Source organism: Moesziomyces antarcticus (assembly GCF_000747765.1).
Source record: "Moesziomyces antarcticus DNA, scaffold: scaffold_v10001, strain JCM 10317, whole genome shotgun sequence".
Classification (NCBI taxonomy): Eukaryota; Fungi; Basidiomycota; class Ustilaginomycetes; order Ustilaginales; family Ustilaginaceae; genus Moesziomyces; species Moesziomyces antarcticus.
In genome coordinates this window covers 1,271,656-1,292,046 of record NW_014639009.1, presented here as the reverse complement: position 1 = coordinate 1,292,046, position 20,391 = coordinate 1,271,656, and the positions used below count along the sequence as shown (strand labels likewise).

General features: G+C 59.9%; 7 protein-coding genes and 1 non-coding gene across 8 annotated transcripts; 4 read left to right on the top strand and 4 right to left on the bottom strand.

The window, feature by feature from the left end:
- Nucleotides 1-3,166: 3,166 nt before the first annotated feature.
- Nucleotides 3,167-5,947, top strand: PAN0_001d0459 (uncharacterized protein; the record flags this gene model as incomplete). The annotated part of the gene is made up of 1 exon (XM_014804075.1): nt 3,167-5,947. The coding sequence occupies one exon, from the start codon at nt 3,167-3,169 to the stop codon at nt 5,945-5,947; it is 2,781 nt and encodes a 926-aa protein (XP_014659561.1).
- An 835-nt stretch (nt 5,948-6,782) lies between these two features.
- PAN0_001d0458 (uncharacterized protein) lies at nt 6,783-7,389 on the top strand (the record flags this gene model as incomplete). Its single annotated transcript, XM_014804074.1, has 3 exons — nt 6,783-7,015; nt 7,085-7,204; nt 7,275-7,389. The coding sequence occupies 3 exons, from the start codon at nt 6,783-6,785 to the stop codon at nt 7,387-7,389; spliced, it is 468 nt and encodes a 155-aa protein (XP_014659560.1).
- An 84-nt stretch (nt 7,390-7,473) lies between these two features.
- On the bottom strand, nt 7,474-8,553 carry PAN0_001c0457 (d-malate dehydrogenase; the record flags this gene model as incomplete). The annotated part of the gene is made up of 1 exon (XM_014804073.1): nt 7,474-8,553. The coding sequence occupies one exon, from the start codon at nt 8,551-8,553 to the stop codon at nt 7,474-7,476; it is 1,080 nt and encodes a 359-aa protein (XP_014659559.1).
- Nucleotides 8,554-9,038: 485 nt separating this feature from the next.
- On the top strand, nt 9,039-10,461 carry PAN0_001d0456 (60S ribosomal protein L23; the record flags this gene model as incomplete). Its single annotated transcript, XM_014804072.1, has 3 exons — nt 9,039-9,059; nt 9,207-9,608; nt 10,126-10,461. 3 exons carry the CDS (start codon nt 9,039-9,041, stop codon nt 10,459-10,461), a joined length of 759 nt encoding a protein of 252 aa, XP_014659558.1.
- Nucleotides 10,462-10,564: 103 nt separating this feature from the next.
- PAN0_001c0455 (uncharacterized protein) lies at nt 10,565-14,107 on the bottom strand (the record flags this gene model as incomplete). Its single annotated transcript, XM_014804071.1, has 1 exon — nt 10,565-14,107. One exon carries the CDS (start codon nt 14,105-14,107, stop codon nt 10,565-10,567), a length of 3,543 nt encoding a protein of 1,180 aa, XP_014659557.1.
- A 1,429-nt stretch (nt 14,108-15,536) lies between these two features.
- Nucleotides 15,537-17,773, top strand: PAN0_001d0454 (uncharacterized protein; the record flags this gene model as incomplete). The annotated part of the gene is made up of 2 exons (XM_014804070.1): nt 15,537-16,312; nt 16,756-17,773. The coding sequence occupies 2 exons, from the start codon at nt 15,537-15,539 to the stop codon at nt 17,771-17,773; spliced, it is 1,794 nt and encodes a 597-aa protein (XP_014659556.1).
- PAN0_t001c0006 lies at nt 16,455-16,568 on the bottom strand. The gene is made up of 2 exons: nt 16,532-16,568; nt 16,455-16,499 (listed from the first exon to the last, which is right to left on the bottom strand). It is a non-coding gene; the product is annotated as a tRNA-Ser (tRNA).
- An 86-nt stretch (nt 17,774-17,859) lies between the features above and the next one.
- Nucleotides 17,860-19,323, bottom strand: PAN0_001c0453 (metalloprotease; the record flags this gene model as incomplete). Its single annotated transcript, XM_014804069.1, has 3 exons — nt 17,860-17,947; nt 18,026-18,034; nt 18,122-19,323. The coding sequence occupies 3 exons, from the start codon at nt 19,321-19,323 to the stop codon at nt 17,860-17,862; spliced, it is 1,299 nt and encodes a 432-aa protein (XP_014659555.1).
- Nucleotides 19,324-20,391: the final 1,068 nt, after the last annotated feature.

Genomic DNA, 20,391 nt, shown 5'->3' with positions numbered 1-20,391 from the left:
TACCCTTCGAATCGTCCATCATTGTTGTGCCGTCGAAGCTGTTGTGCCAGTGTGAATTGATGGTTTGGCCAAGGGCGATGACGCTGCAAGCATTCTGCCACGGGCCCGTGTCGGCTCGGTCCCGGCGCTGGAGAGTTTGACGGTGGGAAAGTGGTATTGAGAGCTTCGGAAATGCCGGCGATGGGCGCCGAGGCTGCGGCGCCTTGCTAGCGTACGGCAATGGAGACGAAGCCGCTGGTGGGCGTCGGCATGCGTCGGCCGCAGCGATGCAGCAAACATCGGCGAGGCGCACAGACCGCTTTCACACGACCTCGAGGGATGCGAAAAAAGCACGAGCAAAAAAAAAAAAAAAAAAAAAAAATGATTCGAGGCCTTCGAGGCCAATGGGGTAAATTAGGCTCACGGTCGTGCAGGATATACGCAGATCAGAGGCTTCCTACAGTTGTCCGGATGGAACTGAGCCTGAGCTTACGGAGCAGTTGGACGCGGAACCAGACCAGAGTCAGCTGTACGGACCGACGGTGATACCGCACGGTTGTGTCCTTAGCTTGGGAGGACATTCTGCCAAGAAGACGGGATTAATTTTTTATAAAAAAAACTTCCCTTTGTTTAAAGCAGCCGACGCGCCTCCACATACGTTTCCAGTCAGACGCGTGGCTTGACGCCGATGTCTTCATGCTTCCACGGCGGAAGAGCAGTGTGGAACGTCCCAGCCGGCGAGCAAGAGGAGACCAACACAGAAACCTAAAAAAAGTGAAGATCGACGAACCGACGCGGTGGGTACGACTTCGGTGTTCGCACCACTGATCACTCTTTGCACTCCGTCTAGGGCAGAACTGATCCGCTGCTGGTGCAGCTCACGAGGACACATCGTGGCGTCTCGCGGGCATACAACGGCGCCAGGTAGCTGCGGTACGTGCGGGTCCGCGCCGTTGATTTCCACGCAAAGAAGAAACGCGACGCATGAAGTCGGCCCAGCACGGATGAGGATTTTGCGCCCTCGGCTAAAGAAGCCAGGCGCATGCGGGAACACCGCAGCGGGGACCACCACTTCTCGCGAGTCCCGCTTCGTAAGGCCTCGACCGGACAATTAGGGTCCAAAGCGAGAAGAAGAGATAGGGAGGTCGGGTGAGCCGATGCCTCAAATGGCGGCTGATCCAAGCCCAGAATGCGTTGCACGAGCATGTTGTTTCGAGCGGGCGGCACCCGACGTCCGCTGTGACAGGCAAAATGATGGATGGTTCGAGCTTGGCTTCCGTGCCAGCACGGCTTTGCCGAGCCGTCAGACGGTCTCTGCTCGCAAGCTGTCGGGGGTGTAAGGTTGAAGGCTTCGCATCGCAGCGGACGTAGTTGAGCTAATCTCGTGGACACGCCGGCTCTGTGTGACCGTCGCTTGCTCGACCGTCGGTGTTGGAAGAGCTAGACAAACACACTCAGCCCTGCCCATCTGAGCGGCCCACCTTGTGCTACGACGACTTGACCATGGCTACGCCACGGCTCACGACCTCTCCTCGCTATCTCCCTCTTACAGCCGCTGTCTCGTGATCCGAGCTGGGCGATGACTGTACATCGGGTCACATCCGAAAGTCGAGCATCCATAAGTTAGGGCTGGTGACGAGACTGCAAACCGCTTTCATGTCGGCAGCCCATCGGCGCAGCTTTGGCGCTCGTCGCTCCAACCTTGACCTTGTCACTTCACATTGGCTCCCTTGCGCATTGCTGCTGGCGGATTAGCCTCGACTCTCCTTCATTGAATCACCGCTCCGCCGTTCTGCTGCGGTTCGTGGCTTGATCCTCCTCAACTTTTCGGAAGCATCCCGCACAAATCTTTTTTTTTTCTTCCGGCTACGGTAGAGCTGCGCACCGTTTCCACCCAGCGCACTTCTGCGATGTGTGCATCCGATAGGCATTGCATGTGCTCAGAGGGTCCGCACAATGATCCAATCGCTCTTGCTCGCCGTAACGAAGCCGTGTGGTTGGTCAAATGAGATTTTTCTTCGCCCCCTTCCTGGCCGTCTGCTTGCCGCTTCCTTTTTTTCTGGCCCAATAAATTGCCCTCCATTTGGCCTTTTTTTAATCAATTCTTTTTTCGGTAGGCATTTCAGCGCTTGAAGTGTGCGTGCGTTGCTCTTTTTGGGCCCTTTGCGAGGCTGCGAATCGTGCACTGGCTCAACCGCAGTCCAGGGAGCGGTGAGAGGCTGGGATCGCAGCCAGGCCGCGAGAGTGAGCCCTGAGGCCCTTCGATGCAGCCTTGTCCTGCTTCACCGGCCCACTCACCTAGCCCTTCTCCCTTCTCCCCCTTCCCACCTCCCCACCTCCCCGCCCTCCCTTTCTCCTTCACCATATAACCGGGTGCTCCTTGCGCTATCACCGAGCCCATCTGCACCACATTCGGTCTTCTCTACATCCAGCGCGACACGGCTCTGGTGACTGCTGCCGCCGATTGCTGTGCCTCTGCCAACGAGCTGCCCATAGCTTCATCATCACCACCTCAAGCTCTCCCTCCCCCCTCTCGAGCTCAATCGCACCCGCAGTAGGTCCAGACATACGCTCTGCGCCTAGATTAACGAGGGCAGACTGTCCGAACGTTCGTGTTCACCGAAAAGTGGCGCCGTTTCAGTCGCCTCATCTCGCCAAGGCCGCTTCGGCGCTCGTCTGGAGTCAGGCTCATAGCCGAAAGCGGAAAGCCTGACGGCCTTCCAGTGTCCCGCACTCCATCGGTTGTCGCTCTGAAGGCAGGACCCACAAGCTTGCTCCTCGCAACCACCCACTCCCAAGGTCGAGTCACGCCTCTTTACGATCCTAACGATATCTGGGCATCCTGGTTCTCGCAAGTTGTTGCGGCTCACTCTGCTGCCTCCAGTACCCCTCCTTCGATCTCTCCAAAGCTCTCTCTCAGCCTCGGTATCCTTCCGCACCTACATGTCAAGCCGCTAGTTCTCCTGAGCTGCCGTGTCAGTGACTATCGGCCTTGCGACGTGCTTGACGGCCTCGCTTGGTGGGTACTGCGCCTGGCCCAATCTCGCATCGCGCATCGCCGAAAGCGGTACTGCATGGTCGATCGGTTTGCTATCAGAGGTGCTAAGCAAAACTATCGGCGCAATCGGCTCACTCACGTCGTACTTCATCGGCCCAGTCCCAGCCGAAGATCGACCTCGAACTCAAGATGGACGCACCAACCCACTTCAACGATGTCACAAACCTAGCCGCTTCTCCACGCAATAGCGCCGCTCACCGCCAAGAAGCCAGCATGTCGAATCATTCTGCTCAAGGCGAAGCTGCCCAGCAGAGTCACACGAGCGGCACGCCGGACGCAAGCTACGATGACGGCTCGCAGCACCTGCTCATGAAGCAAAATCAAGCAGACCTCGCAACTTTCGGGACTCCGATTCTTGACGGCAGCTCTGGGCCCAAAGAAGCGGATGGCTGTAACGCGGCCGTTTCCAACGACGGTGGCCGCATCCACAACGTCGATGCATCCTGCCACCCCCGGCAGCTCGACATGAGCGCACCGCTCCGACAGGCAAATGCTCCATTCCAAGGCCCTCACGCTTCTTCCCTCGAGCAAGAGATCGGTGCAGCGCTTCATACGCAGATGGGCAACGTGCAGCAGTCCCCTGCCACACACGAGCACTTCTTCTCCCCTGCAGACGGCCAACGAGATGCACAGATGGCCCAGGACCGATCTCATCAAGAGCTGATGCAGTTAAAGACCGAGCCTGCCAGCTTTGCCGATCAGCAGCATCAAGTCAAGTCGTACCCGCCATCGCCACCCAGACGGAACCAGATGATCCCGCAAGCGGAGCCGCGATCCTTCCAAGCTGGTGTGCGATCCACCGAGGGTCGCCACATGATCTCGCATCGTCCAAGCCACAGCCTCGGCCAGGCGGGTGCATTCATGTCTGGCATACCTGACCGCGATATGTTTGGGCACAGCCACGTCAGCGCGCCCGTCTCTCCCTCTGACGGTATGAACTCAAGCACCTTCGCAGCCTTGTTTCAGTATCCGGGCGCTCGCCACGAAGTGGGTCTCGGTATGACCGAGCATGGCCACATGTTCGATCAGAGCGTGGCCCCAGGCATCTCGCGTTCCATTGGGCACTTGCCAAAGTCCTGCGCTCCCTCGGTCCGTTCCGCGTCGCCCTCAACCAGCATGGCATCAACATCGATGGCGTCCATCTCTCCCTTGGGAAGCGCTCGCATCAACGCCGACGGCTCCTTCACTTCGCAGGAGACTTCCTTCGATAGCATCTCCAACGCCGCCTCCGGCTCCTTCAGCCGGGCCTCCTCCACGTCCGAAGAAGCCTTCTATCAAGAGCTGGGCTCGCTCGGCCTCGCCTCGTCTTTGCGCATGACCAAGCAGAAGAAGAAGCTGCGCAACATTGATCGCAAGATGATTTGCGATTTCTCGATCGCGAACCCTCTGGTCAAGCAGGATGCCATCGCCAACGAATTCGGCATCGAGCGCAGCACCGTCAGCAAGATCCTCAAGCACAAGGACAAGTGGCTGGCAATCGACCCGCAAAGCGACGCAGCGCACATCGCCAAGCACAGAGCCGTCAAGTTTCCTGCTGTCGAAGACCGCCTCACCAGCTGGGTCGCTGCGCTCAAAGCCCGCGGCGAGCCTGTGCGCGACTCGATCATCCGACAGGAAGCTCTGCGCATCGCGCGCGAGCTTGGTCTCGGCGAGGACAAGTTCAAAGCTTCCGGCGGCTGGATCGAGAAGTTCAGAGAGCGCAACATGATCCCCAAACCTCAGCTTAGCGATGCTGCGAGCGCAACGTCGGGCACGGGTGCAGATGCCGCGGAGCTGGATGCGTCTTCTTGCGACGGCGGATCGTCGCATCCGACAGCTTGCGCCGAGGCGTCGAAGGAGGCCTCAGTCATGACACCGGGCGGTGCAGCGGAAGCGGGAAGCAGCACCAGTGGCCAGTCGCGAAGCGTTCGACGCCAGCCTGCGCGGGCAAGCAAGGCAAAGGGCACTCCTCAGAAGCGCACCCGAGACGATACAGAGAGAACACAAGCCATCTTGGGCATGTCGCCTCTAAGCCACGACCTGGCCCGCATGCACTTCCACAATGGCGCACCCATTCCGCTCATGCCAGAGCCTGGCTTCTTTCGACCCAACTTTTACGAGACTCATCCAGCTGCCTCTCAGTTCATGACGAACAGCAATCTCATGTACGGCGGCCATTGCGTCTCCCCCACGATGCAGCCCATGGAGGATCAGGACGAATCCGAACGCAAGCGCAGGCGTTCCGGGCAGCACTTTGATGCCGGACATGCGTCCATGATGCTGGATGCCCCAATCGAGTTCCAGTTCCCCGCGGCTGGCGCCTCCGCCCTGTCTCCTTTGGACGGCCTGCCCGGTGCTGCTCCTGACGGTCAGGCACAGTCCGATGTGGGCCTACAGACCACAAGTCCTCGGAGTCGTCGCACTGTCGCCAAATCCACCGCTGCAAGTGGCGGACGTGGCCGCGCACGCCGTGGCAAGGGTCGTCTTTCGGGCGCAAATCATACACCTCAGACCCCTTCGCCCCTGTCGATGTCGCCCACCGACGCTCGAGGAGAGGCAGTTCTGCCGAGGTTCAATGCAGCTGACGCCGAGCAGATCACGGCAGCCACGCTGGAGCGCATCCGCGAGCTACAGAGCTCTGGTGACAAGTCGTCGATCGTAACAGCGGAGCAGGCGCAACAGTCGTTGGAGCTGGTACTGCGCTTCCTGAGCGAACAGCCGAGCGACTTTTTGCCCGCCAACCACTTTGTCGTCTTCGGCCACTTGCAGGCCAACATCGAACAGAAGATCCGAGACCAGGCCAAGCAGAGCCCTGCTGCCGCCGACGGTCCTGCCTCGCAATTTCCTGCACCTGGTGCCTCCGCAAATGCGGAGGCGACCTCTGCCACCCTTGGCGACGACATGAACAATATGCCTCCAAGCTGCGCCTAGCGTTCGGGAGCGCAACGCGCCTGCCACGAGCGTCATCGGTTCAAGAAGGCGGCTCAGAATCGGACCTCGTGCTGGCAGACGTCCCCTGCGGTTGGATGCTTCCTCCGCGTCTCTCTCCAAATATTATTCTCGCATGGCCTTAGGGGCCCGTTCTTTTGCATCGACTTCGCGCACGCTCACCCTCGCAGACATTGCTTGCTGCCGGAACGCAGAAGCGCAACCCAAAAAATGGCTTGAAGATACCTTCTAGCATCGCAGTCTCTCGTTATTCATAATCAGCATCACATCCCCGCTTTCTCCCCTCATACTGTCAACGCATGTCTGATCTCGTAGCATCCACCCCCTCATCCTTCCATATCGTCCATCCATTCAGCATCGCAGCCGTTCAATTCAGCATTTCAGACCGCGTTACGATGGAGTCTGAGATTGTGGCAGCAGACGTCTTGAAGATTCGGGAGAGACTTGGTGGCAATGCGGCAAAAACGCGACTGTGGGGCCGGTGGGCCGCGGTTGCGGCGCTTCTGGCGGCAACCTATGGGGCGGCGCTGTTGAGCTCGGTCGCCACCCGAAAATGCTTTTTTCGTTTTATTTTTTGATTTCTTGATTTTTGGCTGTGGTGGAGACGGAGAGACAGGTTGGAAGCGGGGTAACGTTGGACGGCGAGCGGCCATCGCGGTGGTGTGCGCACGGTCAACGTGGTGTCAGAGCAGGTTCTAAGCTGCTCTGATCGCCGCCTCGCCGCCGCATATAAACCTCCACACCGCTCAATCCACGCTGATCATCGCCACGTCTCTACAGCCTCTTCTATTGAACCCAACATAACGACGCGGTCACAATGACGGTATTCTCAGGATCGAGTGCGCTTTCGAGTGTGCCCAACCACTCGTACTATGCGATCCCTGCTGCGTGGGTGCTGGCAGTCCTGCCGCACTTCTATGCTGTTGCGCTGTCAAAGGGCCAGTTCAAGAACGCGCACCCGCGCCAGCTGCTGCACGACCTGCTGGCCAAGAAGACCAAGACTGCCAACGACGCCAAGATCATTCGCGCCGAAAGCGCCCAGCTCAACGGGTAGGCCTCGAACCCTTTCCTTCCTCGACGTATTGAACGAGCACTGACCGTGAAAATTTACGTCGATAGATTTGAGAACCTCGGACTGTTTGCAGCGGCTGTTGTCGCGGCGAACGTGGCCAAGGTGCCCAACAGCGAGCTCAACACGCTCACTGCCACTTACCTCGCCAGCCGTGCGCTCTTCAACCTGTAAGTCGAAGCTATCCTACCCCGTTCCAACGACATCAGTTTCTGACGACTGCTTGACTTTCATGCGCAGGCTCTACATCTTTGTGACGCAGGAATCGACCGCTACTCTGCGCAGTGCGTCGTTCCTCACGGGCGTCGGCACCATCTGGACGCTCTTCATCAAGGCAGGTCTGCGTGCGGTGTGAGCCTCACGCACAGGACGCCATTCTCCATGCCAGTGCTGGTAATTTCATCACATTTCTTCATCTCTACGACTGTGGAGCGGGGAGTTAGACAGAAGAGACAGCTTTTGCGATGGCGTCGCCGAGTTTTTGTGTGGTTCCGTTACCCTTCATGTCTGGAGTGAGGATGCTCGAGTCCGAAGTGCCAAGCACAGCGTCGATGGCCCTCAGCACAGCTGCTGCCGCCTCGTTCTCTCCGAGATGGAGCAGCATCATCTGGCCCGCCCAGATCATGCCGACGGGGTTTGCAATGCCTTTGCCCATAATATCCGGCGCCGAACCATGGACCGGCTCGAAAAGGCTGGGGAACTTGCGCTCTGGATTGATGTTGCCCGAAGGAGCAATGCCGATCGTACCCGTGACTGCCGGGCCAAGGTCAGACAAGATATCGCCGTGCAAATTGGATCCCACCACCACATCAAAGTAGCTCGGCTTCTGCACAAAGTGCGCCGACAGAATGTCGATGTGGAACTGCTCCGTCTTGACGTCCGGGTACTCCTTGGCCATGAGTTTGAAGCGCGAATCCCAGTAGGGCATGGTGATCTTGATGCCGTTCGACTTGGTTGCACTGGTGAGCTTCTTCCTCCTTGTTGTCTTTGCCAGGTCAAACGCATACTTGAGGATCCTGTCCACGCCGATGCGAGTCATGATCGTCTCTTGGATCACCGTCTCGCGGTCGGTACCCTCGAAGATCTTTCCGCCCACCTCCGAGTATTCGCCCTCGGTGTTTTCGCGCACGATCCAAAAGTCGATATTGCCCGGCTGGGCAAGCGGACTGGGCACTCCCTTGACGAGCCGACACGGACGCAGGTTGACGTACTGGTCAAAGTGTCGACGCATCTGCAGCAGCGAACCCCACAGCGTCACGTGGTCCGGGTGGCGGTTCGGATCGCCGACTGCGCCAAAGAAGATGGCATCGAACGGCTGCAGCAGCTCGATCCAGTTGTCAGGCATCATCTTGCCGTGCTTGTCGTAGTAGTCGCACGAGGCAAAGTCGAACGTCGTCAGCTCCAGCGAGAAGCCGAAGCGCTCTGATGCCGCTTGCAGCGCCTGCAGGCCACATGGCATCACCTCTTGGCCGATTCCATCGCCAGGGATGACTGCGATCTTGTATGATCTTGCCGACATGTTCTAAAAAAGATGTTGTCGAGGAGCAGTGGAACAGTTGAGTGAGCGCAGCTGAAGCTTCAACACCTCTGATGGCGTCGGGAAGTCAGCAACATGGATGTGGTGGAAATAGCGCCTCCCACTCACCTATGAGGGCTCACACCGGGCACACCTTCGCACGGAGCAGCCTCCGCTCCCCCACCTGCACGAAGCCGCCGTGCAGCTGCTTGTTTTAGCCGGCAAATTCGCCGGCGAGGAGACTTTGCGAGATTCTACGGGTGTTAGGCTGCCACCGAAAGAACATTTTCAGGCGAAAAAAATCAGGCAAAAGTCGGAGCCGAACAACTCGAAGAATTTGCTGATTGCCGGCCTGCACCCTCCTTCTCCACCATCTTTGCCCCTACTACCGTCACCATCATCACACCCGCCGACAACGTTCATCTGGGTGGCTCATAGTGCAGCGCAATAGTCTGACTTGCCGCCGACATCACAAATCAATCATTCAAATGTCGCAATTCGTGGGCAACGTAAGTACAGCTTCCTTCTTGCAGCACGCTGTGTCGCTCCTTCGCACCATCTCATACTGACGGGCCACTTCTCTCGAATCGGCACTACATCTGGAACGCTTCCGATCCCTTCACCGACCTCGATGGTTCAATTGAACGACAATGCAGACATCACTCGCCTTCGCGCGCACATGGCATGCAGTGAGCGCGCAGGACCGCGTGCTGGGTCCTCTGGCAGTCAACATTGCCAAGCTGCTCATGGGCAAGCACAAGCCGATCTACGACCAGTCGAAGGACCTTGGCGACTACGTTGTCGTTACGAATGCCAAGCAGGTTGTGGTGACGGGACGCAAGGCGGACCAGCGCGTGTACCGCCACCACACCATGTACCCAGGCGGCCTCAAGGAGATCAAGTACAAGGAGATGATGGAGCGCAAACCCGAGGAGATCATCCGCAAAGCAGTGAGCGGCATGCTGCCCAAGAACACGCTGCGCGACCGCAGACTCGAGAGACTCAAGATCTTTGATGGCGAACAGCATCCGTATGCCCAGAACATCGTGCAGCGTTATGTCGAGACTCCCGCGCCAGCACCAGCACCCAAGGCTTGAACAGAGCTTTAAACCACAGCGTCTCGATGTACGGCTTTCGACGAGACAGATGGAAGCGCCGTTGCCAGACCTTGGACAACATATAGACCTACCCCCTGCATCCCTTTTTTTGAATCCCGGCGCACAGGCTTCGTGGGTTCGTGTACTTGTATCGTCTTCTCCGCTCTCATTGTGGTGGCTCTGAATTCCAGCGCTTTCACTGTTTGTCTCTTGCCTGTTTCTACTCGTTGCGAGCACACTTCGCTGGCTGCATCCTTGTGATCTTTGTGAGCAATGGGCGCTGGTCATTGCGCGGCTGGAAGTCGCCAACCAAAAAAATGCCGGGTCTCGGGGCATCCGGAAGGGCTGTGGAGAAATTTGGAGCCGACTTTGAAATGCACCCGTGTTCACCACTTGTCGTTTCGCCACCATCGCAACTGGCTACTCGGGATCAGCCATGCTGCGGTGTCTTGCCCGCACGTCTCTTGCACCTACACAGCCGCTGGGGCTGACTCGTTCTCTCTCCACCTCCACTCCACGGCACTTTTGGAAACGTTTCGTCGGGTCAACCGAATCCACAAAGGCATCTCCCCCACAACCAACACCAGAACCAATAGCCTCTGCATCAGCATCCATGCTCGACACAGATACCCCCTCGCAGACAGCACAGACCGCCGAGCCAGTAGTGAAGGGCAAGATGCTGCAGCGCGATGCTGAGCTGCTCGCCAAATTGCTCGACCGCGATGGAGGATCCGCCGCCGTCCCCATCATCAACGGCTCCTACGCAGAAGGCCTAGGCCCCGAAACCAAGAAAAACATGTTCCGACTCATCTGAATCCACGCACGCATTGTACCACCACCCCCCAGCACTCGGCGATCTCTCAATCAGCCCAAACACAGACGAATCATGGAGTGAAGAAAGGTTGTATTGGCATAATCTAGCTGCGTCGCTGCGTCGCACTCGACGGCACCACGTCGCCGTACAGCGACACGAGTGGCGGCATGGGCGCGCGCGTGCGCGAGCTCACCTTGACCGTCTGCGCCGCACCGGGTCTTTGGACAGCATGCATGTGCGCCTGCGGATGCATCATGTGCTGGGCCTGTTGCATCTGCTGCGCCTGCATGTAGGCATGCGCATGCAAGCTCGTCATGCTCATCGAGTGGCGCGGATCCGGTCGCAGGAACGCCGACTGGCTCGCGGCCATCATGGGCGACGCCATGGGCGATGCCATGGGCAGCTGCTGCATCGACGTGGCGTGGTGCAGCTCAGTCGGCGGCAGCAGCGACGCTCTGCGCTGCGTGATCTGCGGCGACACGGGCAGCGCGCCCATGCTGCGCTGGTGCGGGATCGCCGACGGCGGCACGAGCGAAGCCATCGAGCTCTGCCTGTGCACGTCCATCAGCGGCGACGCGGACGGCGACGCTCGCACGCGCGGGCTCGCCACGGGCGACACCACCGACTCCACCGCCGCCACCGAGCTCCTCGAGCGCCGCTGTGCCTCGTGCTGCGCATACAGCATCGACGGCGAGCGTGGCGCACCCGCACCCGCCGTCCCCTGCAGCTTGGCCAGCGCCGCATCGTGCTGCACCGCCCTTCCCACAGTGCTCGATGCCTCGCCCGCCAGCACCGGCGAACTCGGCGAGCTCGTCACCACCTGCTTGAGCCCGGGTCGGTGCTGTCCCAGCAGCGGATTGCCCGCGCCGTAGTTGGGCTCGGCCAGCAACACGGATTGACGCGTAAAGCCGCGTCGGTCGCGCGCCTCCTGGAGGATCTTGCGGTTCTTCTCGAGCCTCCTGGCCTCGGCGGCTGCCTTGCGCTCCTCGTACGCGCGCTCCGCCTCCAAGCGCCTCGCCTCTTCCTCCCTTGCCTTCCTGTCCTCCTCCTCGCGCTTGCGCGTCTGCTCCTTGAGCCGCAGCGTCGCCACCTCGCGCTCGAGCTGCTGGATGCGCTCCTTCTCTGCTGCGCGGTGCGCGCGGAAGAGCTGCAGCTGCGCCAGCGGCACCTCTTCGTCGCTGCTATCGGCTCCGCGCTCCGCCGCCTCGCTCACCTCCGGAATCGAGACTGCACTCCCATTCGCATGAAGCGTGCTGAACGCAGGTGCGCCCTCTGAGACCGACCTTGCGTCGTGCGACGGCGATGTAGGCGACCGCGGCGAAAGCAGCTGCGGCGCGCGTGGCGCCATCCACGGCGGCAGCCGCTTGGGTTTGCCCGACGGCGATGCGAGCGGCGACTCTCGCGAGGGCCGGCTGGAGCTGCGTCGGTTCGGCCCCTCCCACACCGCCGAATCGCTCGCGGACATCATGCGCGATGCGTGCTTGGACTGCATGTCGCGCGGTCGGAACTTGCGCGTCGGCGGGTACTTGAGCCGCCTCTCCTCCTGCACCGACGGCAGCCCCGCCAGCACGCGGATCCTCGGCGAATACGACACCGCCGAGCTCCCCCAGGCCGATCCACGTCGTGCGGATGCAGGAACCTCCTGCACAGCATGCTGGGCGGTCGGGGCCACCACCAGCTCGCCCGGCGCAAACTCGTCGGCAGGCAGCCAGACGGCGGTGCGCGCGAGGTAGCTCGGTCGGTGCGCCCAGGCGATGATGCCGTTTTTGTCGCCCTGCGCGTGCACCTTTTGGCCCGGCTCGAGGCTCACGATGCCACTCAGGCGGCGACTGGCGGCGAGACCGTCGAGCCCGCCCGAAGCCGAGTCGTGCGGTGCAGCGATGGGCGGCTTGGCGAGCGCCTCGGGGCTCACCATCTGGCGCTGGCGCAGCGCCTTGGCGATCAGCTCGGGCGCGATGCCGGCGCTGCCGTATTTGCGCTGGAACCACGAGATCTCCACCTCGTCCTCGATGCGCAGCTTGTCGCGGCGCAGCTTGCGCATCACCTCGGTGCGCGCGAGCGCCACGTGCAGGCTGCGCGAAAAGGCATGCGTGCTAGAGTGGCCGCGCAGCTTGAACGCATCGTTTATGGAGCGTGGGAATCGGAGGTCGTCGTTGGCGTACAAGACCTCACCCGCCGCGATGACCGGGATCTGCGCGCGCGCCTCGGCGTCTCCTGCCAGTGTAGACGCGAGATGTGCGTGCACTTTGAGTAGCGTGCAATTGTATAAGGCCTTCTTGGCCGCGCTGTCGAGCCCCGCGGGTCTGACCGAGATTGTGTTGGAGCTCTCGTCCGGGTCGTTGCTCGGTGACATTGTGCGCGCCTTTGCGAACGAGGACGGATAGCGTGCAGCATTGAGGCCTTGAGAAGCCGTGTTTGCTGCCTCGGGCGCGGGAGATGCGGGCATGGGTGCATGGTCGGCTCGCTCTTCGTCGTCGTCGCCGTACTCGTCTTCGGACTCGGAGTCGTTGCCAAAGAGGCCCCTGCGGTACTTGCGATGAACGACCACGTAGGCTGGTGCTGGTTTGTCGTTTGCGAACGTTCGCGCAGCATCCTGCGTCAGGATTACGCGCCCATCGGATGTGCGGCGCGGAGGTGGTGGCGCTGGCGACGAGAGCGTGAAGCTGGAAGGGCTCGATGTAGCACCTGCGATCTGACCGAGCGAGCTCGAACGTGTCGGCAGAGGCGCGGCTCTTCCGCCACGGAAGGAAGGCGTTTGCATTTGCATGTCGGTGTCGCCATCGCCAAAGTTGAGCACGGCGCGAAGGAAGTCTGAATCGGCCTCCTCTTCGATGACAGCGGGGATCTCGCGACGGCTCAGCTGGCTGCCGAACCCAGCCGGGCTTGCCACTGCGCTTGGCAGCGCGGGCAGGGCAAACGCGCTGGAATGCGAGTGGATGCTGCTCGAGGCGTGGCCCTGACTGGAGCCAGAGTCGAAGGTGTGATCGCGCGCAGGGGCATCATTGAAAGCGCCCTGCTTCGATTTGGGGCTCACGCCGGCGTAGCTGTCGGCTGGCGTGCGAAGTTGTTCGTGCTGAGCGAGGTTGACGTTGGACGGGAGATTGGAAAAGTTGGAGAAGAAGTCCTTTTGGCCGTTTGCGAGCCAAACCGGCTGGACGTGGGGCGGTGTGGTTGGGGTGAGCGGTGGCGACTGGGCGCCCGTGCTGGACGACGAGGCGGACTGGGATCGGGAGGTGAGGATGGGTGCGGCCTTGAGGTTTGAGCTGGAGCGGTTGAACAACCTGCGTCCGAGGCCTCGCAGGGTGCCCACGCCGCTCGACTTGGGCGGAGCGGAGGCGTCCTTGGCGCCCTTGGAGTCGGCACGTTTGCGTTGTGTGGTCGGCTTGGCGTAGTCAGCATCGCTCGAGGCGCTGAGCTGCGTTGAGCGATTCGATGGAGGATCAAAGTCGTTGCGCGTGTGGCCACGCGATGAGCCGCTCTGACTCAAGCTCTGGCTCTGACGCATGCTGGCGCTGCCAGACCCTTCGGCATCGTAGCCATCGTTGCTGCTCGAGGTGAAGGATGCGACGCTGCTGTTCTTGCGACCGAATGTCAAGGAGCCTACTCCCGACCGCGCCGGTTGTGGTCTCTGTGGCTGTAGGAACATGTCTGCAAGGTGATCCCTGTCGTAGTGTGTCGGTGTGCTCGTGGGCCAAAGCAAGGTTTGCGTGTCCAGGATATGAGGGTGATTGGTTGAGGTGAACGAGATGAAGCGGTTGGCGTGAATGAGATGAAGCGGTTGGCGTGAATGAAGTGGTCGGGGACTAAGCAGATGAAGTGGCGCCGGGTTGGTGGAGAGAGAGTCTATCCGCTTGGAGCGCGTGGGTATGGGTGGGGATTTGTTTGCTCTGCACTGCCGCGCGCTGCCCAAGTACGACTGCGCCGCTCTATTCCGGTGTTTGAAGCGCAGGCAGTGCCGACGCGACGATGTGATTTGATGGTACGGACCGGTGGAAGTGATGATGATGAAGGAGGAAAGTGAGATGGGTCGACTGGACGGAGTGGCGGATCAGGGACGAACGCAGCAGGAAGGGCAGGACGGAGGCAACCCGATGCAGGTGCGCGCTGCAAGCTCCAATGCAAGGGCAGAGGGGCCAAGCCACAGGACAGTAGCGAAATGGCCCAGTGAGGATGCGGTTCAGGGCGGCGGCGGCGGTGAAGCATGAGCGAGGATCGAGACGAACAATGATGCCATCCGAACCTGACTGGGCGGCGGAATCAAAAAATCCGGAGCGTGCTTTGCCCAAGCAGGCAAGGCAAGGCAAGGCAAGGCAAGGCAAGGCAAGGCAAGGCAAGGCAAGGCAAGAGGTGCCGTCATGACGGGACAGAGCAGGGCCAGGTGGGGCGAGGCAGGGCAGGAGGAGGCGGACGGGAGCGGTGCAGTGCAAACAGCGGATCTCACGGGACGTCCAAGAGCTCCAACCCGCCCAAAACGCGAGACGATGTGGGCTGACAGCTGCCGCCGCCTCTGCTGCTGGGCTGAAACGCAAGCGGGGCGGAAGGCGGCAAAGAGAAAGAAAAAAAAAAGAGGCGAGCTTCGAGGCATCGGTGGAGCTGCAATGCGATATGCAGGACGAGCACGAGCTCGACTGCACGGCTCCAACCGAACGAGCAAACGGCCAAAAAGAAAGGGAGCGGAATGCAAGACGGATGCAGCGAGGCCTCCTCCAAGTCGACAAGGCAAAGCGCGACAGGGGCCGGCAAGAGGAAGCGAGATTGGGGCTTGGCGAGAGAGAGGGTGTGATTGAGTGGTGAGTGGTGCAGCCGAGGATCTTCAAGTTGCTTTTCGGCTGCTCCTCCCATTCCACCCAACCACACTGCTCCAGAGCCGCAGGCGCAGAGTGACAGTCGGGGCGACGTGCGCTCTGAGACAAATTCGCAATTGACAAGCCGCTTCCGCCGTTTCCCAGGGTCTTGCCATGAAAAATAATATTTTTTTTTAAAAAAAAAAGAAAGGTTCGCACTCGAGGCACGTCGATCGGACCTCACCGACCGTCGCGGCCACCATCCGACAGAGCTGATATGGCGCGCGACTCATGGAAAGAGGCTCATCGGCCCAGCCTGCAAGGCTTATGCTTGCAAACGTGCGCCACTCTCGACAGTGTTCATCCTCGATTCGACGATGGGCAAGGGCGATGCTCGAGCAAGGCAGAGTGGCCACGTTCTGTCGATCCTCTGGCGATCGCCGCTTGCAATCCTCGCAATCCAGCCCGATGCATCCACAAGCTCAGCCAGAGTCCACCTCTGCCTCGCCCAACCGCGGGTTGCCACCACCTTTCCCGGCGCTCGCCGCTGCATGCTCGCTTTCGCGAAGCCATTTAGCCTCTTTCACCAGGTGTCGAGAGCCTAAAATTGAATCGATCGTCATTGTCAAGAGGGCGCGAGGCGGCGAGAGGTGCAAAGCGGATTCGATCGAAGGCGCATGGGTGTTCTTGCGAGCTCGACGTGCGTCGCGCGCCCGCATCGCCGCCGCACCCGCCCACCGCTCCGATGACACGCGCATGCAGGTGTCATGCAGCCCTCTGCAGCGAGATTGCAACCATGCATTTGCCTCTCCATTCTCCACTCTTTCCTTTCAACGAAAAGAAGATGCGGCGGCCTTTTGTTTTCCTGAATTCGTGCCCAAGGGTCCAGTCCTTTGCGCACAGATCGCCAAATCTCGCAAATCCGCGAAACCGCAAACCCGCAACGCAAATGTCGGAGCACGATTTCAGGTCGGGTCTCAGCTCCCAGCGGTTGCCATCGATCGTGCGCAGCCCGTCTTGTTCATCCGGGACACGGCCCTCCCCGGCGTCAATTGCCTCGTTTTGGGGTCCGTTCCCTCTTCATCAGCCCATCATCAACTGTCATCGGCTTCAATACAAAAAGCAGAAAATAACACGCCAAAAAATGAAGCCTGCCGCCTCATCCCGCAAAAAAAGCTGGAAAAAAAGCAAAAAGAAATCCAGATTTGTCGACACCCGTCGGATTTGAACCGACGCAGGCAGAGCCTATAAGTTAACCCGTCCTGTAGGACGGTCGAATAATATAATTCGAGACTTACCCCTTAACCACTCGGGCAGAGTGCCTTAGATATCTTTTCGACAGCAAATTGCACATATATAGTTGCGCCGCTTTGCCCACATCGACTCCCTGTCGCAGAGTCGTGAGTGGAGGTGTCGTTGCGAATCCGAGCCGAAGGCCGTCTGACAAGCGCCGCATCTTGCGACGACACACTGTCACTCACCGATCGTGGTGCGCTTGCATTGGACATAGCGGCACTGGGATGGCATCGTCGCCACTCCTGACGCTGCGGTATGCAAGCCTCGAGGATGTGGCGCAGGATCTGGACATGGTGATCCAGTCCGCGTCCGCCGATCAATGGAGCTGGCAGGGCGTCAGCGCCGGCGAGGAGCAGGCTTGGTCGCGCTTCGTACAAGATCCGAGCTCGGTTTCCGCTGAGGAAGCAGCGTCTGCGATCGCAGGCATGGCTGGCAAGATTCAGGTGACGCCGGACGTGGCGCTGTCGTTCGCGCTGCTGTCTCGGCATGGTGGGCTGGATGGGTCGCCCATCGAGGCGGGAGTGGACATGTCGGCGCCCACTATCTCGAGCCAGGGTGTAGCGACGATCAAGGAGGCGCTTGTCGGTCGCACGCGTGCATGGGACGACGACGGCGTGGAATCGCTCTTTCTGTTCGACTTGCTCACAACGGCTCAGGAGCAAGTAGCCTCTGCCGATCTCGCACCAAGCGCCGAATCAGGCGGGCGCGAGCAGGGCCTCGAATCTGTCCTGCACACCAAGGAGTCCGACTCGGCCACTTCGATCCAGATGGCACGTGCGCTGTTCTGGTCGCACCATCTCAAGGCACCTTCCAAGCTCAAGGACTTCAACAACTGGTGTCCCGAGCTGCGCATCTGGGGCATCGTCCGCACAGGCTACCCCGGCTACCTCTGCTTCGAAGGCGAAGCTACAGCGGTAGCGCAAATGGTTCGCCGTGTCAAAGCGCTTCAATGGCACGCCATACAGCTTCGTGTCAACGAAACCTGGACTTGGCACGCAACCTCACCCGGTGACGGAACGAAGCTTTCACCGCTCGAACAAGCGCTTCTTTCGTGCGCCCTGGCGCGGGATCACCCCGACAACACCGAGGCGGGCAAGGTGCGCACGGGATGCCAGGTCCTCGAATCGCTGGGTGAGCTCGTGCAACGCCTGCGCGAGTGTGGCCTGCCCCACGACGAGATCTCCGACGCACTAGGCATTCGCATCAGCACGGCACAAGGCTCAGATTCGTAATCCCACACACACACGTGTCAAATGGACGAAAGCAAATGCGGGTTTGATTGGTGTTGCGAGTTGTTGGATGCGGGTGGCGAGGATGTCTAGAGCGAACGGTATTCGCCGCTGAGCGCCGCCATGCGCACCGCCTGGCCCTCGGTGAATTCAGTCAGGCAGGCATCGCTCGAGTAGCTGTTGCGACCAAGGTGGAGAGACGCGAAAGGGTCAGTGAGTCTGATCCACGTCAAGCGAACCCACGGCGGAACTTACTCCATGTAGCTATCGGAAGCGACAGCACGAAAAGGGTCAGAAGGTGTTCAGAGGTCAGCAGTCGTTACGAGCACGGTGATGCAGTATTGCACTCACTTGTGGATCGAGTCGGGGCCTCCGCCGGAGCAGCTGTCCTGTCCCGCGGGGCATCCGCTCGTCGCAACGCTCTGGGGCGGAGTATCATCGACGAAGTCACCCGGCGCAACGCATCCGCCCTGGAAGACATGGTACAGCCCCAGCCAATGTCCGACCTCGTGCGTTGCGGTCTTTCCCAAATTGTACCCCGTCTCGCTCCCACCGGGTACAGTCGAGTACTGAAACACGACGCCATCGTTGGTGAGATCCTCGATGTTCCATGGGAACGAGCTGTAGCCCAGCAGGCCATTGTTGAAATCAACGCTGTAGAGGTTGAGCGTCTTTGCGTCTCCCCGTCTGAGTTGGGCCTTCATCTGGTCCTGCAGCGATCCGTCGGGCATGATGTTTCGGTACCAGCTGGCGTTTTCGACGCGGTTGGTGGCGTTGAGCTCAAACGCAAACCCGTACGCCTTGTAGTCGTCGTTGAGCGTCTGGATCTGGTCGGCAATCATGGCATCGGACAGGTTGCCGGAGTTGCCAGAGTAAATCACATGCCAGACGACGTCCACCGTCTTGCTCTGCTCGGCGAGCAGCTTTGCATCGGTCAGGGAGCGTGCATCGGTGGCGTTGTGACCTGTCGACTTGGCCTGACGCTGCTTGCGGATCTTGGCGAGCCGCTTGCGTTCGGCAGACACCAGGTTCTGCGAAATGGCATCCACGGTGCGGTTCGTGTTGGCCGCTTGGGCACAGAAGCGCGTGCGTGGCTGCTGCAACGTCTTCATCGCCGCTTTGGCCGCATCGCTGCTCTTGCCACCCTGACTGTGGGTCTGCGGCGATTGAGCGCCGTTCTGCTTCGACGCACCAGACTGGGTGGAGGACTTGCTCACCGTGCCGTCGGACGATTGACCTGGCTTGATCATGCCTCCTTCACCGTGATTGATGGCCATGTAGGGAGTGGCGCTCTGACCCGTCTGTGGCTGCGACCCAGACATGGCGTCGAGAGCTTTGAGTACCGCGGGCGGGTCAGCGCTCGAAGAGCTGTCCTTCTCGGCCGCGGGTCCGGTCGAGCGAGGGCTCGTAGCAAGCACAGGAAAAGCCTCACTGCCCGTATTTCCATGTACCGGCCTCGCAAGGACTCGACCGCCGCCGTTGGGCTGCATCTGCTGCTGCAGCACGAGCAGGGCGACCGAAATGGTCGGGGCGAGCTTGAGGAAGTGCAGCATCTTGTTCGTCTAGATTGTATGTATGATCTTGCTGCCTGTTCTGAGCAGAGGAGGGGAATGCGAGTGAGTGTTGATGTCGATCTATCCAAGGATTGCCTTTATACACGAGCGGTTCTCTGTCGATCTGTATCCGCAAGTCGGAGCCGCAAGGTGGGTTGGGGGAAGGTGCGTGGTGAAGACGGGTGTAGTTCTGCTGACTGGTGGGATTCCGACGGGTGAATGAACGCTCGGCGGATGTTGCGATCGGCGGATGTTGTACAGGAAGCTGAGTTGGCGGGGCGATGCAGGATGAAGCTCGACCGGCGAGCTGTTGGTGAGAGAGAGCGGGAGGTTAATCAGGATAAGCTCGGCAGGTGGGAGAAAGGTGGCGATCCACGTCGGAAGTCAAGGCGATAAGAATACAGTTGATCGATCGAAGCAACCTATCAAAGGCTGTCGGCGGCGATGGCGATGTGGACGGAGAAGAACGGATAGCGGGTAGGAGTAACACGACGGGACGATAGACACAAAGCTTTGGAGAAAAGGGAAACTGCTCAACAGGGTCTAGCTCAAGGCCCTATATGAGGTGAAAGAAGGTGGCGCTCGGTTTCAGCGCCGCGCTCAGGGGAGCAGCCATGCATGACGGTTCGCGTTGGATGTACAAGTTAGCGCGCACGTCTGGGATCTGTGCCCAAGCACGGAGAGCGGGACGGCACAATGGGGTCCATGTTCAGGAACGGAACGGAGAAGTTGAACGGATCTCAGAGTGTTCCTGCCCGTGCAGCGGAGCATCTTGCTATTGCTGGCCGATGCTCAGATGTGAATCAAGCTTGTGGGGAAGGGCAGGGCTGGGCAGGGCATCCGATGCCACCACCGGCCGGACAGGGTCACTTCCTAGTTTTTGCAGGATCTACGAGCGGCAAGCGAACGCAAGATGAACAAAGTAGACATGATCGCATGAAGTCCGGGACGACGAGGTGCTCGCATCGCAGCCTACGAGATACACAAGTGCAGACGGAGAGCAAGACTCGAGACGAGGCTGGCCAAAGCCGAGGCGCTTTGTGACATGTCACACTGCGCCAAGCATAG